Below are 18,050 nucleotides of genomic sequence, written 5' to 3'. Positions count from 1 at the left end.
TTTATATTAAATTTTATATACATATACTTTATCACATATAATTTATGTATATGTAAATTGTACATATATGTTTATTTTAAGAAGCAACTGAAAATACTTCTGTACCAAACTTTAAGCATGCTTCTTAAACATATAACAACACTGAAAGGTTTAACATATTAGTTACTAACTGATAGGAATTATTTTCTTAGACTGGTTTAGCTGAGATGGAGTGATTAATGAATTAAGATTCTGAAAGGGACAAAGGAGAGCAGGGAATAATCTGACAACCTGGCCATTTCTAAAATGTGAAAATGGTACCAGTGTAGACGATGTTAAGGGAGACATGCACTGTAAAAAGCAGTGGAAGAAAATTTAAGACAAAATGCCTATTTCACAATTTCACTTAGGGCCAGTCTTACAAAACAGGAGAATCATCATAATGTATTCATCAGTTTTATCAATAATTATATTCTGTCCAAGTGAAGACTTAATAATAATTACCACACAGCAGAATGTCTCTTTTCAACATCACTAACATCCTTTGAAGGGCAAAATAATCTGACATTTTTAGACTTAATAGGAAGTTTTTAAAAGGCATAGCAAAATAAATTTTAAAATAAGCAAAAAAAAGGAGAAAGTTTTATCATTCCCTACCTACTAAACATCAAATGACAACTAAATGAAACTATCATTTTTTTACCTGAAGTTGAAAGTGATATGGGCAAAACATTCTTTAGATAGGTAGCAAGAGGAAAAGAGAGCACTTTTTTGAAAAGGAGATTGTGCTAAAGAAAATAGAAACAAAGGGTGGAGTTATGAAGAAATTTCTATATAACTAAAACTTCTGTGATAAAGTGAAAATTTTTACTAAAGATTAATAAAACCAATTCATAAAAGAATATTATCAAAATTAAAATTAGGACCTTCTCCATTCTAAAAACAGAACAAAACAGTATTCTGACATTTTTACTAAACAAAAAAAGAGACCTTAATACAACTTCAGTTTTTCCTATACAATTATTTTACTTATAAAATCTATTAGTAAGATTAGTTTCCTAAAACTAAATAGTAAACAAATGCCAATTGAGAAAGGCTATAATGCCACTTCAGAATATGTCCAATTACCTAATGACTGCTTCTTGCTGTTCAAAACTCCCAATTGTTTCAGGTTAAGGTTGCCTAAAATCCACTTATAATTTCTTTTTAAAACATTAGTTTCTAAACAGTCCAATTTTAGATACTAGTGTTTATTTTATTATTAAGAGTAAAATGTTTCAACATGGCTTATTGTTTTGTTAATCTGCCAGAGTATGACGAATTGAACAAAGATTTTGGAATTAGTAAGATCCAGGTTTGAATCCATGCTTCATTTCCTAGTTATGTGGTGTTAGAGAAGTTCCTGATCTCTCTCAGCTTTACTTTTTCTATTTATAAAACAGGGGCAATAAAAAGGACTTCATGCAGCAGTTAATGAGATGAAATCAAACAGAACGTGCATATATCCCAGCAAAGAGACAGCAAGAACTCAATTCAAGTTCTCTCCCCAACATTCAAGCATTCCCTTAACCCCAAGTACTGCACGGCATTTCTGAAATCCCCAAGGCGGCTAAGATCAACTTAAAGTGATTTTATTTTCATTTTTTGAACAAGCAGTTTTATTAAACATGCTTTGATGGTTGACTAGTGGGATTTCATATTTTGAAGAAAAGAAAAATTTAATATATTCTTGCCAAAAGAACAACTAAAACACATTCATAAAGTTATTTCATGTTGGGAAGTGCTAAAGCCTTTCTGGAAAGCAGTTTGGCAAAAAGTAACAATGGGCATATCTTGTGACTCATAAATCTTGTATTAACAAATTATTATAAGGATATGAGATGTGCACAAAATCTGCTGTATCTATGGATGTCCATAATACTAAAAACTAGATGCAACCTGAATGTCCATCCAGAATGGACTGGTTGTATTAACGCACATCTATGAAGTTGAATAATAAAAATTATTATTTGGGCATTGATATAGGAATGATGCCTAGAAATAAGTATATTAAGGGAAAAAAAGTTGGTGTTTGATGAATTTTTATTGTTTAAGCCATATGGTCTTTAAGGTAAGTTAACAAAATCAGTATAAAATCACTTTTATATGGCAATATGATCAGAGGACAAGTTAAATTTTTGATCATTAAGTACAACATACAAGTAATGGATAAATCAATTAGAAAAAAGTAACTACTGCATTCCTTTACAGTTACAAAGAAAAAAATATATATATATATATGTTTACCTGATGATGATGATGAAGTTAGTGAAGTTGAAGAAGATGAATCAAGAGATGGTCCAAACAGGGGGTCCCAAGCAAGTAAATCACTGGTCCCTTTCCTACCATAACATTTTAAAAATAAGAATTTTAGCAAATGAGTATTTTATTAGTATAAAATATAGTAACTTATCTTTATTTCATAGAAAGCTCAATATATATGATTAAAGAGTTGGACATTGTGCTTCACATATGATTGAATATGTGAAGAACTTAATTAGCAGGTTTAATAAACTGATATTTGTTAACTGCTATAAGCAGAACCCACAATAACATTAAGTTCGCAAAGGAGAGTAGATAAATCCCCACTGATTAAACCTTGTTATATTCTAATAAACGTAGGGGCTGTCAGAATAGAAATAATTTCAGTTTTACAAATGAAAAGCAGCATGGAGAGTCTATATGAGCTGCCTAAGGACACACAGCTAATTAATTCTGTGGCACTGTCAGATGTGCTAATTCACATCTGGAGCCCAGTCTTGGATAGATAATTTCTGAAGAGATATGAAATCAGATAGAATTTTTATAAGGCCATACTTATTATCAAAGATGAAGAAAAAGGGTAAAGGATTTTTTTCAAAGTACTTTTTAAGTACAGGATGGTGGCTTAAGCTCCATGTACATAAACGACTCTATACAAACTTCAAAGATCTGATCACTGCAGTAGATCATGCATAGGAGGAATTCTCCCTAGGTAATCCACTACGTGGGCTACTAAGGTTGGCCAGCAAAATGTATGGGTCATACATGTCTCTTTATGAGAGGTTACCAAGACTATGGACAAAATCAAGAGCATGAACATTCTCATTTCAAAAAACTCAATGTGCTGCGTAACCAAAGATTTTCTTCCACTGACCTCTTGGAATCCTTCAAACTAGTTACTCTCAGGATTCAACTCTTGGCTCTTTAATGCAAACATAAATGTTTCTCTTTTCCATCTTAGTCATATACCCTTTTAGGATGCTTAATTTCTAGGATCTTGAGGACCTGACCTTTGCCACCCCGTCTTTTTTTCAAGTTAACTGCCCCAACTTTATTGAGGTATGTTTGACAAATAAAAATTGTACATATTTATGGTATAAAAAAAGAAAATCCCCATTTAAGAATAATCTAATGTATCAAACTACCATTATTTAAAATATTTTTTAGAAATCCTAGAAAACAGGCCCACTATAATGAAAATATTACAATTACCTATAAGCACATATCTAGTATCTCAACATGCACCCACATGGAAGCACACTTACGATAAAGTATAGAATCACAACTGTATAAATGATTCCTAAAAACAAAGTCTTAAAACACTAAACTTATCTTTAAAAATGATAAATCAAATGAACACCTCCACTCTGCTCGATTAGTGCTTAGCTTTCAAAGTTTCCATTTCAAACTATTCATTTAGTTAAGGCTACTTTTACTCATACAAAAAACATTAAAATAAAGTATTCTTGTTAATAAATACAGAAGTGAAAAAGGACCCATGCAACACTGGCTTAAAATATTTTTCTCTTTTTAAGAAGAACATGGCAACATGTCTTCTAGACCTCTCCTTTTTCAATTAAGTTGAAAAGGTTCATAAAGTATACAGTCTATTTTACAAGGTCACAGACAAAATTGAAGGAAAACTGAGAGAATTTCCATGTGAATAACTAGCTGAAATATAGACATGTATGAATTTGGGATACTATCATTTATTTAGAAGCAGTGAGGACACTAAGGCCAAATACAGCTGAATGGATTTTTTACAAATTATCATAGAAAGAAATGCTGTCAAATGAGAAAATAATTTAAAACTTCTAAAAACTCTATATGATGTTTCACAGCTTAGGAAACAGGATGATTAAAAACAGTATACTGGAATTAAAACTACAGAGATAATACAACGAAGGATACTTAAAATTTAAATGTAGTGGGGAGGGAATAATAAATAGGTGGAGGACACAGGATTTTTAGGGCAGTGAAATTATTCTGTATGATACTATAATGGTGGACACATATCAATATCCGTTTGTCAAAACTCATAGGATATACAACACCAAGGGTTAATCCTAATGTAAACCATGGACTTTGGGTGACAATGATGTGTCAGTGTAGCAAATGTGCTACTCTGGTGGGGGATTCTGATAGTGGGGAAGGTGTGGCATATGTAGAGGCTAAATGTATATGTAAAAATCTCCATACCTTCCACTCAGTTTTGCTGTGAACTTAAATTTCTCTAAAAAATAAAGTCTATTTAAAAAAAATTTTTAACATGGAACTTACTCATTGGATGCAGCAGATGGCTTTGATTTTGTTAACTCTTCACCTAATTAAAAAGTTGAAATATTATGAAAAAATTAATAATCTGAGTAATAAAATATTTTAATGTAAGGAGAACTACTACACATACATCAATTTTTAAATTCTGGCATTAATAACATATATAAACAATTATGAAGAAAAGGAAAATAAGCCTTTAACAAGTCTTCTACCATGCTTAAAAATATAAAAATAGGGCCTCCCTGGTGGCACAGTGGTTGAGAGTCATCCTGCCGATGCAGGGGACACGGGTTCGTGCCCCGGTCCGGGAGGATCCCACATGCCGTGGAGCGGCTGGGCCCGTGAGCCATGGCCGTGAGCCTGCGCGTCCGGAGCCTGTGCTCCGCAACGGGAGAGGCCACAACGGTGAGAAGCCCGCATACCGCAAAAAAAAAAATTTAAAAAAAATAGCTGAATTTCTGCTAAATATTCATTTCTTCTAATATCTTTGATAAGAAACAACTTAAGTCAACTAAACTAATGAATAGTCAACTATTCATTAAACTGTTCATAAAAAAAAACAGGGGCTACAACTTTAAAAATCAGAACAAATGTTTAAATACTTATGTATTTAAATAATGTATGTAATAACTCAAGAATTTTAACTGATGCATCATGAAAGCATTTTTCAAGTTCTGATGATATTATTAATGATTATTTTATTGACCAAAAGTAGTTATTAATTCTTGAAGGACACCCTATTTTGAAAAATAAAATTTTTATAACAACAAAGGTCTCTTTATAAGGTAGTCTATTTTGCTACCTTCTGCATTTATAACATGAATCATTTCATAAGCAATTGGTACATGGAGGAACAGCATCAGTAATACAAAAGTCCTGCTGGTTAGTAAGCAATTTTCATTGCACCTTAATGTTTTGCATCACCAAGCAATAGCTGATGAATGCAAAATACATCAACATGGGTAATTACAGCAAACTATGAGGAATACAACAGTGTACATAATGCCCATTCACATCACATTCTCCCATTTGGCTCATTTCAGCTGTTTGTTTTGCCTCATGGTGCTTACTGTGGTGTTTGTCATCTTTTTGCATTTTGCCCTCATCTTGATAACTCAGTGGCCCCCTTTTATACGCATTTTCCTCACATCCCCTTATCATCAAGCTACTTACCATTTATGTTCTGAAAGTAAAAGCCTACTTTTAGTTTGGTATTTATTATGAATTTAATAGGTCTTTTTAATTGTGCTAGAATTTTTAATTACAATTGATGTCATGGTTTTTATCAAGCACTGTGTTCACAAAATTGCATAGCTTTTGTGTGGGCTGCCTCAACTCTATTTTCCCCACAACTCTTGTTATGTTTAATACATGATTCTGCAAATGGTGTTAACACCCCAAAAACATTTTTAGTATAATTTGAGTTACTGTACTAAAAATCTTATACTAGAAGTTGCAATTGTGATACGACTTAAAAATAGATCAAGCTAAAACTCATCTTTCTGGGGACTTCCCTGGTGGTCCAGTGACTAAGACTCTGTGCTCCCAATGCAGGGGGCCCAGGTTCAATCCCTGGTCAGGGAACTATATCCCACATGCCGCAACTAAGGGTTTGTATGCCACAACTAAAGATCCCACACGACACAACGAAGACCCTGCATGCCACAACTAAGACCTGGCTCAGCCAAATAAATAAATAAATATTAAAAAAAAAAAGTGCCTTCTGGCTCATGAGGATGAGTTATGCTAATTAAACAGTTTTACGTGCTTAATCAGAAGCTGCTCTTTGGCTTTGTTGATTTCTGAAAAACGTTGTAGCCACGTATTCAAGTTTAAAGCATATCTCAAAACTAAAAGAAATAGTATAGATAAGTTGTCTTCTGTTGCAAAACAAGTATCCTTCTAGTCTGTCATTATGGCTCATGATGAAAAAAAACCATTTCTACAACTACATATGTTAGGCTACAAGCTTAGCAAATTCCCTGATAAATTTTAATAGACTTAAATAACCAATTTAAATGTCAAACTTACTAGATGAATTCCGATTCATCTGCACCTAAAATAGAAATGCAAAAACTAAGTATCATTAAACAAATAATTTAATGCGGTAATAAAATATTTGATAAAATGTTAATACTGGGAACATAATTTTAAGTTTTTAATATACCTGCTCAATTATAAACTGTATTTACATAAAAAGATTACAGAAAAAACTTTTTTGTAGTCAAAAAGTAATACAGGTACCTTTAAATCATTCAATAAAATGCTTTAAAATACCAGTATCTACAGCAACATACTATGACTTGCTAATTTAAAAACACAAATATTTTGAAAATCAATGTTCAAATATACAATTTCTTTTTAAGTCAATAGGTAAAAATATAAAATCTTGCACTTACTGGGCTGTGTCTCTAGTAGTACATGGAAGGAAAAAGAAAAACATAGTGTTTAAAAAAAAGGAAAAGGAAAAACATAGTATTTGCTTTAGAATTTAAAATATATTTCCTTGCTCTAAGCTCTAATAATCATGTCTTAATCATGTCTATTGATAAAATCTATATACCTTAAAACACATACACTGTTGGAGGGAAAGACAACTTAAGCTAGATAAGCAAACTGGGCAACAAAATATACTCTCAAGACCCCTCTTTTCAAATATTAACAATTAAAAATTTTCTGACTATTATTTATTTTCTGAGTATGAAGTTAACACGTTTACTTTTTAAAAAAAAAATAGAAAAGAGCACAAAGCATCAATTATCTTACTACCCAAAGACAGATGCTTAACATTTTGATATATATATGTCCTCTAGGCTTTTATTTATTTACATATATATTTTAAATTAGTTATGCTCTTTACACAATAAAAAATGTTTAATGGCTTCACAACTTCCTACTTCAAATATAAACCATAATTTAATCTTGGCATTAATGTTAAATAGTAATGGTAGAATAAAACCTCACTTCAGAAACTTGATGGAAAAAAGTTCTCAAATTCAACAAGTGTATGACTGGGAGAAAAACACTTTTTCTAAACAAATACATAAAGTCTACCTAAAATATGTAATTAAATAAAATACAAAATGATGAGAACTTTTATTCTCCATCAGCTACAATAAGTATGTGCAGATAAACTAAACTGACATTCTAAGACATGCTTTTTTCCCATAATTTAACATTTCTAAATTTAAGAGTATGACATCGATAGAAAGATTACAGTGATTTTTTTCTCCCTCAAAAGCTATCAAGTTTAGTATCTCAGAATTGAGGAATTAACCACTACCACTAAGAATTCTTATTTGCCTTTTCCTGTATGAAAAGTATGGAAAAACAACCATTAATTACAGTGACAGAAAAAAAAAAGCAAAGATATAATTTAATTTCACTTGAAATTGATTTTTATGGAATTCCTTTTACATAAAGTTCACCAAAAAAATGGATGAAAAACTTTAACATTAGATGAGGAAAAGGTTAATACTGTAGTTCACAAAACTCTGCCTGAGACATACAGCACTATTTATAAAATACATCAAATGGCAGAAATAGTACATTTTCCACATTTTTGTTTAAAACACATTCAAAAGGAAGCAAAACTAAACCAAACTCAAAAATTCATCTGCCTGTATAAAAATTATAAACTGTGTACCTCAATGAAGCTGAAAAAATTATAAGTATTTCCTCAGCCAACATGCTTAACTATTTACTATGTGATGTTTTAATTTTCGTTAGTCCTAAAATTAATCAGATGCAGGTAGATGAGGTTAAAAAACCAAAAAACAAAACCCCAAAGGCTTCTGTATAATGAGTGCAAACTTGCTTATTTTCTTACTTACAGATATTGCTGGGGAGAGCGTTATATTTCCTATAGATACTTTTAATTCATCCAAGGAAGCCATTGTGTGATGTGAGTTATTCGGATGCATAGGTTTGATTTCTATCCGATACTTCTTTGGTTCTTCATCTTCAGAATCAGAATCACTAGATGAGTAGAAATGGTTCTCTTTGGTATGTGAGTATCAGTTAAAGAATTGAGTTTTTAAATTATCTTAATGCACAACCAGTTTTTCACACATTTATAAAAAGGAACAAAAAAACTCTGAGATAAGATGGACTTTATCAGAAATGTAACTACTAACTTTTATTCATAGCATGTCAAATAAAGATCACAGAGGCACATTTTATTACAATTAATTAAAAATTTGAAGAGTCTTTATTAAATAATAGATTATTTTAACTGTCTATTTATATATGCCAACACAATCCATAAGACCATCCAGATGATGAAAGGATATCATTCTGATTTGCTTCTGGTTTTATACTATAGCCTTCTTCATCCACATCAGGAATGTTCTATGGGTAAGAAGAAAAACTTTACTGTAACAATGCCTCCGACTGCAAAAACATTAAAGGTTAGCAAAACAGCCTTAACTATTACCGAGGAGCTTTATCATTTATCAAATATCACAGATTAACAAAATTATTAACACTGGGAAATTATGTGTTTTTAGATAATTAGCTTCAAATGACACTCCACGCTTCAGACGTCTGAAAGAGAAAAGCACTGCAAAACAAACAGGATAAACACTGAAAGGAAGAGAATAGGTGTTTGGCTAGGCATGCCAGCAGTTCTGTGAATAACCAAATTTTTACCTAAATCTTCAAAGTGAAGAAATAAAAGCAAAAGATTGTATGCATCCAGGGAAGAGAGGTGGTAAAACCAGAGGACTGACAGCTTAAGTAAATGGAAAAACATATCAAAAATATAGAACAGGGCTTCCCTGGTGGCGCAGTGGTTGAGAGTCCGCCTGCCGATGCAGGGGACACGCGTTCGTGCCCTGGTCCGGGAAGATCCCACATGCCGCGGAGCGGCTGGGCCTGTGAGCCATGGCCGCTGAGCCTGCGCGTCCGGAGCCTGTGCTCCGCAACAGGAGAGGCCACAACAGTGAGAGGCCCGTGTACCGCAAAAACAAAAACAAAAACAAAAACAAAAAACAAAAAAAATATAGAACAGGGACTTCTCTGGTGATGCAGGGGTTAAGAATCCGCCTGCCAATGCAGGGGACACGGGTTTGAGCCCTGGTCCTGGAAGATCCCACACGCTGCGGAGCAACTAAGCCCGTGCGCCACAACGACTGAGCCTGCGCTCTAGAGCCTGCATGCCACACCTACTGAGCCCACATGCTGCAACTACTGAAGCCCACACGCCTAGAGCCCGTTCTCCGCAGCAAGAGAAGCCACCACAGTGTGAAAGAGTAGCCCTGCTTGCTGCAACTAGAGAAAGCCCATGCACAGGAACAAAGACCCAACACAGCCAAAAATAAATAAATTAATTAAAAAATATATAGAGAGAGAACAAAAAAACAGAAATAAAAGACTACCAAGGGGCTTCCCTGGTGGCACAGTGGTTGAGAGTCCGCCTGCCGATGCAGGGCACACGGGTTCGTGTCCCGGTCCGGGAAGATCCCACATGCTGCGGAGCGGCTGGGCCCGTGAGCCATGGCCGCTGAGCCTGCGCGTCCGGAGCCTGTGCTCCGCAACGGGAGAGGCCACAACAGTGAGAGGCCCGCGTACAGCAAAAAACAAAGAACAAAACAAAACAAAAAGACTACCAAGAAAATTTAAACTATACTAAAATACCACCTCTTTTCCATGAGACTCGCAAAAACTCAAGTTAAAAAATATACTCTGTTGGCAAAGCTGTGAGGAAATGTACTCTTATACTTTATTGATATACATACAAAATAGTACAATTCCTACAGAGATAAATTTAGCAATATCTAACAAAAAATTTACGTGTTTACCCTTCTACCCAGGAGTTCCTTTTCTAGGACTTTACTCTGAAGATATGCCCCCAAGAATTAAGAAGTACATATGCAACAAGGTTATTCACCAGAGATTATTTGTAACTCAAAATTATTGGAAAATACTAAATGTCCAAGCATAGCTGAATAAACTATGGTGCATACACAAAGTGAAGTACTATGCAGCTATTTAAAAAAAAAAAAAGAGAAAAGTTTCCATGAACTGATAATGGAGTGACTTCCAGGAAATACTGCTAACTGAAAAAAGCCAAGTACAAAAGAATATATATAGTATACTACCTTTTAAGTAAGAAAGAAGGGGAAATTTAAAAACCGTTAGATATCTGCTATCTTTATGAAAAAAAATTAAAAACAAAAAACACTGCAAAGATAAATCAGAACACAATAAAGCTGGTTACCTAAGAAGGAAGGGTGGTGGAGCAGAAGGGATACAGAAGGGACACTTCTCTAAAAATGCTTTTGTGGTTAAGTAAGAGAATATAAAATTTATGCTCAAATGGATCAGAAAAAAATATACACACAAACACATGCACATACGCAGGGAGAATGGAACTGTTAAAGCAAATGTAGTAAAAAGTTAAAGGTATACAAGTGTTCTTTATACTATTTTATTCTTGTATTTCTTTGTAGGTTACAACATATTTCTAAATAAAAACATTTTTTAAATGGGGGAGAAAAAGAACTGCCAAGAAAAGACAGGGTGTACCAGTTGGATATAACTGGGCAGCTAGTATCATTCTACTCCTAGAGTTTCCCATTCTTCCTCCAATCACTTGCTAAAGCTCAGCAAGAGAAATATGAAGGAATGCTAACCTGACAGGCACAGCACAAGGTTTACATAGTTATAGTTTCCAAGCTGAATAAACAGTCTAACGTAGTTAGCAGTGAGTTAACAGACTGGGTTAAAGTTTAGAAGTGAAATATCTAATATAGGGTAAAGAACAGATTCCATAGATAAAAAGATGACAAGTGATGTAGTTATGACCCTAGAAGTAGAGCACTTTCTTTGAGTTCTATATGCTGCTTACTAATATGCAAATAATACTTTAAAATACTTAAAAAATAAAGAAACTGGGGACTTCCCTGGTGGTGCAGTGCTTAAGAATCCGCCTGCCAATGCAGGGGACACGGGTTTGAGCCCTGGTCTGGGAAGAGCCCACATGCCGCAGAGCAACTAAGCCTGTGTGCCACAACTACTGAGCCTGTGCTCTAGAGCCCGTGAGCCACAACTACTGAGCCCACGTGCCACAACTACTGAGCCCATGCTCCTAGAGCCCGTGCTGCACAACAAGAGAAGCCACCTCAGTGAGAAGCCCTCGCACCGCAACAAAGAGTAGCCCCCACTCACAACTAGAGAAAGCCTGCGCACAGCAACAAAGACCCAATGCAGCCAAAAATTAATTAATTAATTAAAAAATAAAATAAAGAAACCATTAGAAATCAGAATAAAAAAAGTTTTTTTCAAAATACTTTCTTCCTATTCCTGGTACCCTAGAACATACCAGATATTTAATCTCCTAGAGGTTCTTTTCATTTTGGCCACGCCAAGTAGTATGCAGGGTATTAGTTCCCTGACCAGGGATCAAACCCATGCCCCGTGCAGTGGAAGCACAGTGTCTTAACCACTGGACCGCCAGGGAAGTCCCTCTCCTAGAGATTCTATCTGGGATCTGCTACTGACACTATTTTTAAATTTGTTTACAGTACACTATACTATATGTTGTACTAATTTAAAATAATACTGAGCTGTTTTCTGTAAGACCAAATAAACTGCTTTTGAATCAACCTCCTGCAGATTACATCTATAAACTCTGGTCAAAATAAACATAAACAACTATCTGAAGTTACTGGAGAGTGACCCACAGCAACTATCTAAAAAGATATACAAAGTTATATACTCAAAAAAACAAAAAAAAACCTATAAATAAATCAAATTCTAAAAAAGGTTCAAATAACCCACAGAAAGGCAGGAAAAATAAAACAATATTCTGAGAGGGAAAGAGAGAGAGAGGAACAAATAGAGAACAAAAAATTAAATGGCAGACAAACCCCAACATGTCAATAATTACATTAAATATAAATGGTCTATGTATAACAAAAGACAGATTGGCAGAATGAATTAAAAAAACATGACCCGGCCATATGCTACGCGTGAAAAACTCATTTCAAACATAACAACATAGGTAGGTTGAAAGGAAAATGATAGAAAAAATATACCATGCAAACATTAATTTAAAAAATAAAAGACAGTGACTACCTTACTATTAGATAAAACAGACTTCAGAAAGAAAGTGACAAGTGTCGCGAGTGACCTTATGCCCACACAAAAACCTGTACACAACTGTTCAAAGTAACTTATTTCTAACAGCCAAAAATTGGAAACAACTAAACGTCCCACAATAGGTGAACAAATTTTGGTATACCTACATCGTGGAATACTATTCAGCAATAAAAAGGAATGAACTATTCATGTATGCAACAACCTGGAATAATCTCTAGAAAAGGGTGCTGAGCGAAAAAAGCCAATCTCAAAAGGTTACATACAGTATGATTCCACTTAAATAACATTCCTGAAATGACAAATATATAGAAATCGAGAAAAGATTAGTGGTTGCCAGAGGTGTGTGTGTGTGTGTGTGTGTGTGTGTGTAGGGAGGGGGCGGAACAGAACAAAAGTGACTGAAAAGGAGCAATCAAAATGAAAGATCCTTCCAGCAATCACAGTCCTAGGTATTTACCCAGTTGATCTGAAAACTTATTTTCGCACAAAAACCTGCACACAAATGTTATTAAGCTGCTTTATTCATAATCACCTAAAAGAAGAAGCAACCAAAACATCCTTCAATAAGTGAATGGATAAGTAAACTATGATACACCTATACAATGGGATACTCTTCAGTGATAAAAAAGGAATGAACAGTCAAGTCATGCAACAATATGAATAAATCTTAAATGCATATTTAATATTGCTGGTAAAGGAATCCAGTCTGAAAAGGCTATATCCTGTATGATCCCATTTATACGACATTCTGGAAAGGGCAAACATATAGAGGTGATAAACAGATCAGTGACTTCCAGGGATTTGAGCACTGGGAGAGGGTTAAGTAGGTGAAAGAAAAAAAAAAAAAGATCCTTGGTTAATGGAAATGTTCTATTTTGACTGTATGAGTATCAATATCCTAGTTACAAAACTGTACCAAAGTTTTGCAAGATGTTACCATCAAGAGAAACGAGATGAAAGGTATACGGGACTGCTCTGTACTATCTCTGTAATGTTCTGTAAATTAACAATTATTTCAAAATAAAACGCTTTTTTGGTGTGTGTTTAAAAAAAAAAAAAAAGCAATGATTCTCACTGTACCAGGTTTTCAATGCTAGAACTATTCATGATATTAATAAAAACTTACACATTACCTGTTTACATCTTTGTCCATTCAATCCATGGTTTCTATATTAGGGCCCCATACTGCTGGAGCAAAGCATTAAGTCAAAAGCAGTACAAGAAGAAGAAAAGAGCATGTAACTTCAGCCAACAATCTTAAAGGCAGTTTTGGTGGATAGTGGTGGTAGTAACTTTAACAAAATATTGGGATAGAGCTTGCAAATCAATGGTATGTCTCTCAGTCTCAGTTTGGAGAGAGGAAATTGGTTAAAACTAAGAGAGCGATTTACACTTCCTTGGTCAACTTTCAAAAGATGTAGTCACTCAAAATAATTTTTTAAAATTACATACACAGACTTTTTAAAAAAGGAACAGAAAATGATGGATAATTTCCCTACCAAAGTAGCCTGTTGATGTTTAAGTAACAGTAAGACTAGCCATAAACAGGCCATAAATAAAAGGAAACAACAAAAAATGAAAGCCTCCTTTCCCTGCTGACCCCACTGTAATCCTTCTCCTCAAAGGTAACCACAATTCAGTGTCTTGTAACTCATTCTTTTAAAAAAAGAGAATACATATAATAGACACACATTTATTTATTTTAAAAAACAATTACTTAAAAGATCACACTTGCTTTTATTTAGTAAGTTCTTCCCATTTCAACAGACACGAGCAACCTAGATCTATAACATCTATTTCTTCATCAAGTGAATGTTTAATAATTTAACCAATCTCCATTTTAATGGATGCTTTAGTGTTTCCAATTTTTTGCTAACATAGACAATGTTGAAATGAACATCTATCCCTATCCACCTTTTCTCCCTCCCCCTCTATATAAGCATATATCTTGGTCAAGCATACACACACACACATAAAGTTTGTGAATATAGCAGTAACAGTAAAGCCCTAGCAGCAGGATTGCAGAGTCAAAAAGAATATACATTTCTTATTTGGGAGATACTGCCAACTATCCACAAGACAGATTATACCAATTTACATTCCTACCAACAGTATGAGTGTATCAAAACTTCTGCCAATATGATAGGTGAATATAGTAATTTCATTCTAATCTGCATCAGAATTAGGCTACTATTTTGAACAACATTTATGATTATTCACTACAACCTTTTATTTCTTCTTATGAAAATTGCCTGTTTTTATCTTAATGCCCTTTTCCTACTAGGATGCTTGCTTACCTTTTAAACTAATTTGTATCAAAACTTTACAAAGGAAAATAATTAGCCCCTTGTTAAACATCTTGCAAATACACTCTGCCCAACTATATTTAGTGATTCAACTCCTTCTATGGTGTATTTTTTCTAATTCTGTAAGTTTTTCATTTCTATACAGTCAAATTTATCAATCATTTCTTATATAGCAGTAGAATTTCGTGTCCTCTTTAAAAGTCCTTTTCTAATTCCAGATAAATACTGGCTGAAGTTCAAAATTGTTTAATATTGATCATTATAGAATAGTATCAATTAACTGAGAAAATTTTAAATATTTTATTTAAAGGAGTGCATATAAAACATGAAGTATTAAAATTTTTATTCAATTCTGCAATCAAATAAATGCTATAAATAATTCAGAAATAAAATGCATGATGAACACTAAAGTAAATCCCAAACACATCTGCTGACTTTTTCATTAATTAGTAAACCAAGGGTATCAAAACATGCAAGTGGTAAGGTAAACGTTACAACTCCAAAAACACTGATGATTTTAAGCCTAGAACTCATCAGAAGTCTGTTTCCTTATTTTCACTATAAATTTATTAATGAATAATTTTCTTACTTTAAAGCTGAAATATGAAAAAAAATACTAGTTTTATCTTAATTAACATAAAACATAATGTTTTACAAAATATGTAGTTCTTTATTTTGGTACACCAATATGCTGTAAAAGACCACAATGTTTTGGAGTCAAAAGAAACAATAGTTACACAAGTAAGAACAATAAAAGAGACAGCCTGACTCTACTACACTTACCAACATGATCAGTGTTTAATGACCAATCTGTAAAACATATCTGTCTACACACTACTTCCATCATTTGGTAAATCTACTCTCTCACTGTAACCACAGGGAGCTCCATTTGATGTCTTCTTTAATTATATATGAAGAAATATATTTAAACAAGAAATATAAACAAACTTTCTTTAAAACAAAACAAAATAAAAAGCACAGAAAAGTACTAACCATGGTTGTTGCTACTTTTTCTAAAATGACAGTCCCCTAAACAAACCTTAAACACATGAACAGTTATAGTAGTATTTTAATAGCTCTAAGAATCAATTAGTAAGAGCACATTTTAAAATAAAGTTGGCAGGTTTGAAATCCGACATATTTCCCAAGAAAAAAGCAATATGCTATGGCTCCACTCCAATTTTAATAGTAAAATGTCCACTTTTCAAAAGTAGTTAGAAATACCTTCTATTTAATAGGAAAGCATCTGGCAATGTAAAGCCAAAAATACATTTGTAAAATAATTTTAATAGGGAATTTCTAATAACATGGTTAGTATTTTTCTTGGAAAGATTTGTAAACAAACTCAACCCAAATATGTTGGGTATTTCCTAATGAAAATAGCTAAACTGTTTATACCAAAGTAAAATCTACTTACAAGTGAATCTGCATCAGGGCATTCCCTATTAAAACAAACAAAATATCAGACATATTCAACTATTAGAACTATCTGGTAAATATACTATATCAAAAGTGTTTGCCTTGGTATTTAAACATAACTTTCATTTAAACTCTATAAAAATATTTAGAGAAATCAAATCATGAATATTAAAATATACCAAATGATTTTAAAATTCAAACAAAGACATTCCCCTATACTGATACTGCAAGACAAAATAAACAGCTTATAAATATTTGTAAAACTACTTTCAAAAATAGTTCTTTTCCATGAATATACACGTGTCATGTCAAGGAAGCTGTCAGTCCTATGATTTCTAGTGGCTTTTAATCCTTCAGGTAGAGAAAGTTAAAAAAAAATTTTAACGTATTTCCTTTGAGGTACTTTCCATAAGCTAGTATATATAGAAGTGAAACCACTTTTTTCCAAATATGTTAGGTGAGTAGCTAGACTTCCAGCTGGAATAGTTGTTAGTCTAATGTAATATGCAGTTGAGCACTGATACTTTATCATTTCACTGATAAGCAAATACAAATTTGGACATAATCTATTGAAAACTATTATTTTAAATGTAAAACTAAAACATAAAGAAGACCAGCCTTCTCAACTAACCAAATAAAGCACTAGATATATAAAATTAAAGGCATTGAAGCCATGAGGAACAAGCTTAGAGGAATATATATGTATACATTCTAAAAGAAGTTCACAAACAAAAATTAGCATATTTAAAAGGCATTGGATTAGGTATACTCTTTGGCGTGAGACAGTTATTACATATAGTATCAAATTCTGCCACTTTAATAACAGCCTGAAAACACACATAACAGGTACACCTTAAGAGCCAAATGAACAAAATAAAAAATACTAAATTAATACTAAATTATATAAGATAAACAGGTAATCTGTATCAATCCAGATACAGGTAATCTCTATCAATCCAGATATAGGGAAATCTATAAATTAAAGAACTTTGTTAAGTATAGGATGGAATAGACTGAAAAAATGAAAAAAGAGGGAGATGACTATTCTGCCCTTAATTCAAATGGGAGCACCAGGGTAAATGCAAACCCCACATGTCTTTATAGCTACTTAAAATTGCAAATTTTGAAAAAGAGCTTCCTTATAAGGAATATTATATCAAAAAAACCTATGCATACGCTGAGGAAATGATCCAGAAAAGCTACTGTAATAATATTCAACCCCTGTACAGAATCAAATCAATTAAGATGTTTGAACATTTCTTTCTTCTTTTTTTAAAAGATAAAGTTTAAATATAAAAGTAAGTATAAGAGTTCCAAACCATTTATTCTCTGGCTTTAAGCCAGAACTCTCCAGTCTTTGTGGTAAAGCCCTCATCTGTTTGCCTTCACAGTGCGCAGTATGAGACCTGCAGATGAAGCCCCAGGAAGACCAAGCTCTGAGCAGGACCCCTTGTCCACAATTGCTGGCATTTCAAAAACCTTCAGGCTATGAGAAGAAGCATGCCAAGAACCTCAGACATTTCAAGCAAAGTGAATTCTAACATTTTTCCTGCCAGGGAGTGTTGAAAGAAGGCAATAATGATGCAGTGATTTAGGCATTAGTTTTCTGACCTAGTATTCTTATTGGTTAAAATATTCCAATATCCAAGTGCCCTAATGATCATA

The 18,050-nt window shown here is 33.3% G+C and overlaps 1 protein-coding gene across 1 annotated transcript in view; it reads right to left on the bottom strand.

Moving 5' to 3' along the window:
* Positions 1–18,050, bottom strand: part of FCHO2 (FCH and mu domain containing endocytic adaptor 2) — a 113,554-nt gene that overhangs the window by 32,060 nt on the left and 63,444 nt on the right. Inside the window, exons 11-17 of the mRNA XM_079915687.1 lie at positions 16,384–16,408; positions 8,816–8,907; positions 8,391–8,562; positions 6,957–6,968; positions 6,589–6,613; positions 4,561–4,603; positions 2,266–2,360 (exon numbers count right to left, since the gene is read on the bottom strand). Of these exons, the coding sequence (XP_079771813.1) occupies positions 2,266–2,360; positions 4,561–4,603; positions 6,589–6,613; positions 6,957–6,968; positions 8,391–8,562; positions 8,816–8,907; positions 16,384–16,408 (464 nt within the window). The remainder of the gene's footprint in view (positions 1–2,265; positions 2,361–4,560; positions 4,604–6,588; positions 6,614–6,956; positions 6,969–8,390; positions 8,563–8,815; positions 8,908–16,383; positions 16,409–18,050) is intronic.

The sequence above is a fragment of the Stenella coeruleoalba genome (genome assembly GCF_951394435.1).
Source record: "Stenella coeruleoalba genome assembly, chromosome: 3".
NCBI lineage: Eukaryota > Metazoa > Chordata > Mammalia > Artiodactyla > Delphinidae > Stenella > Stenella coeruleoalba.
This window is presented reverse-complemented; position numbering and strand designations above follow the sequence as displayed.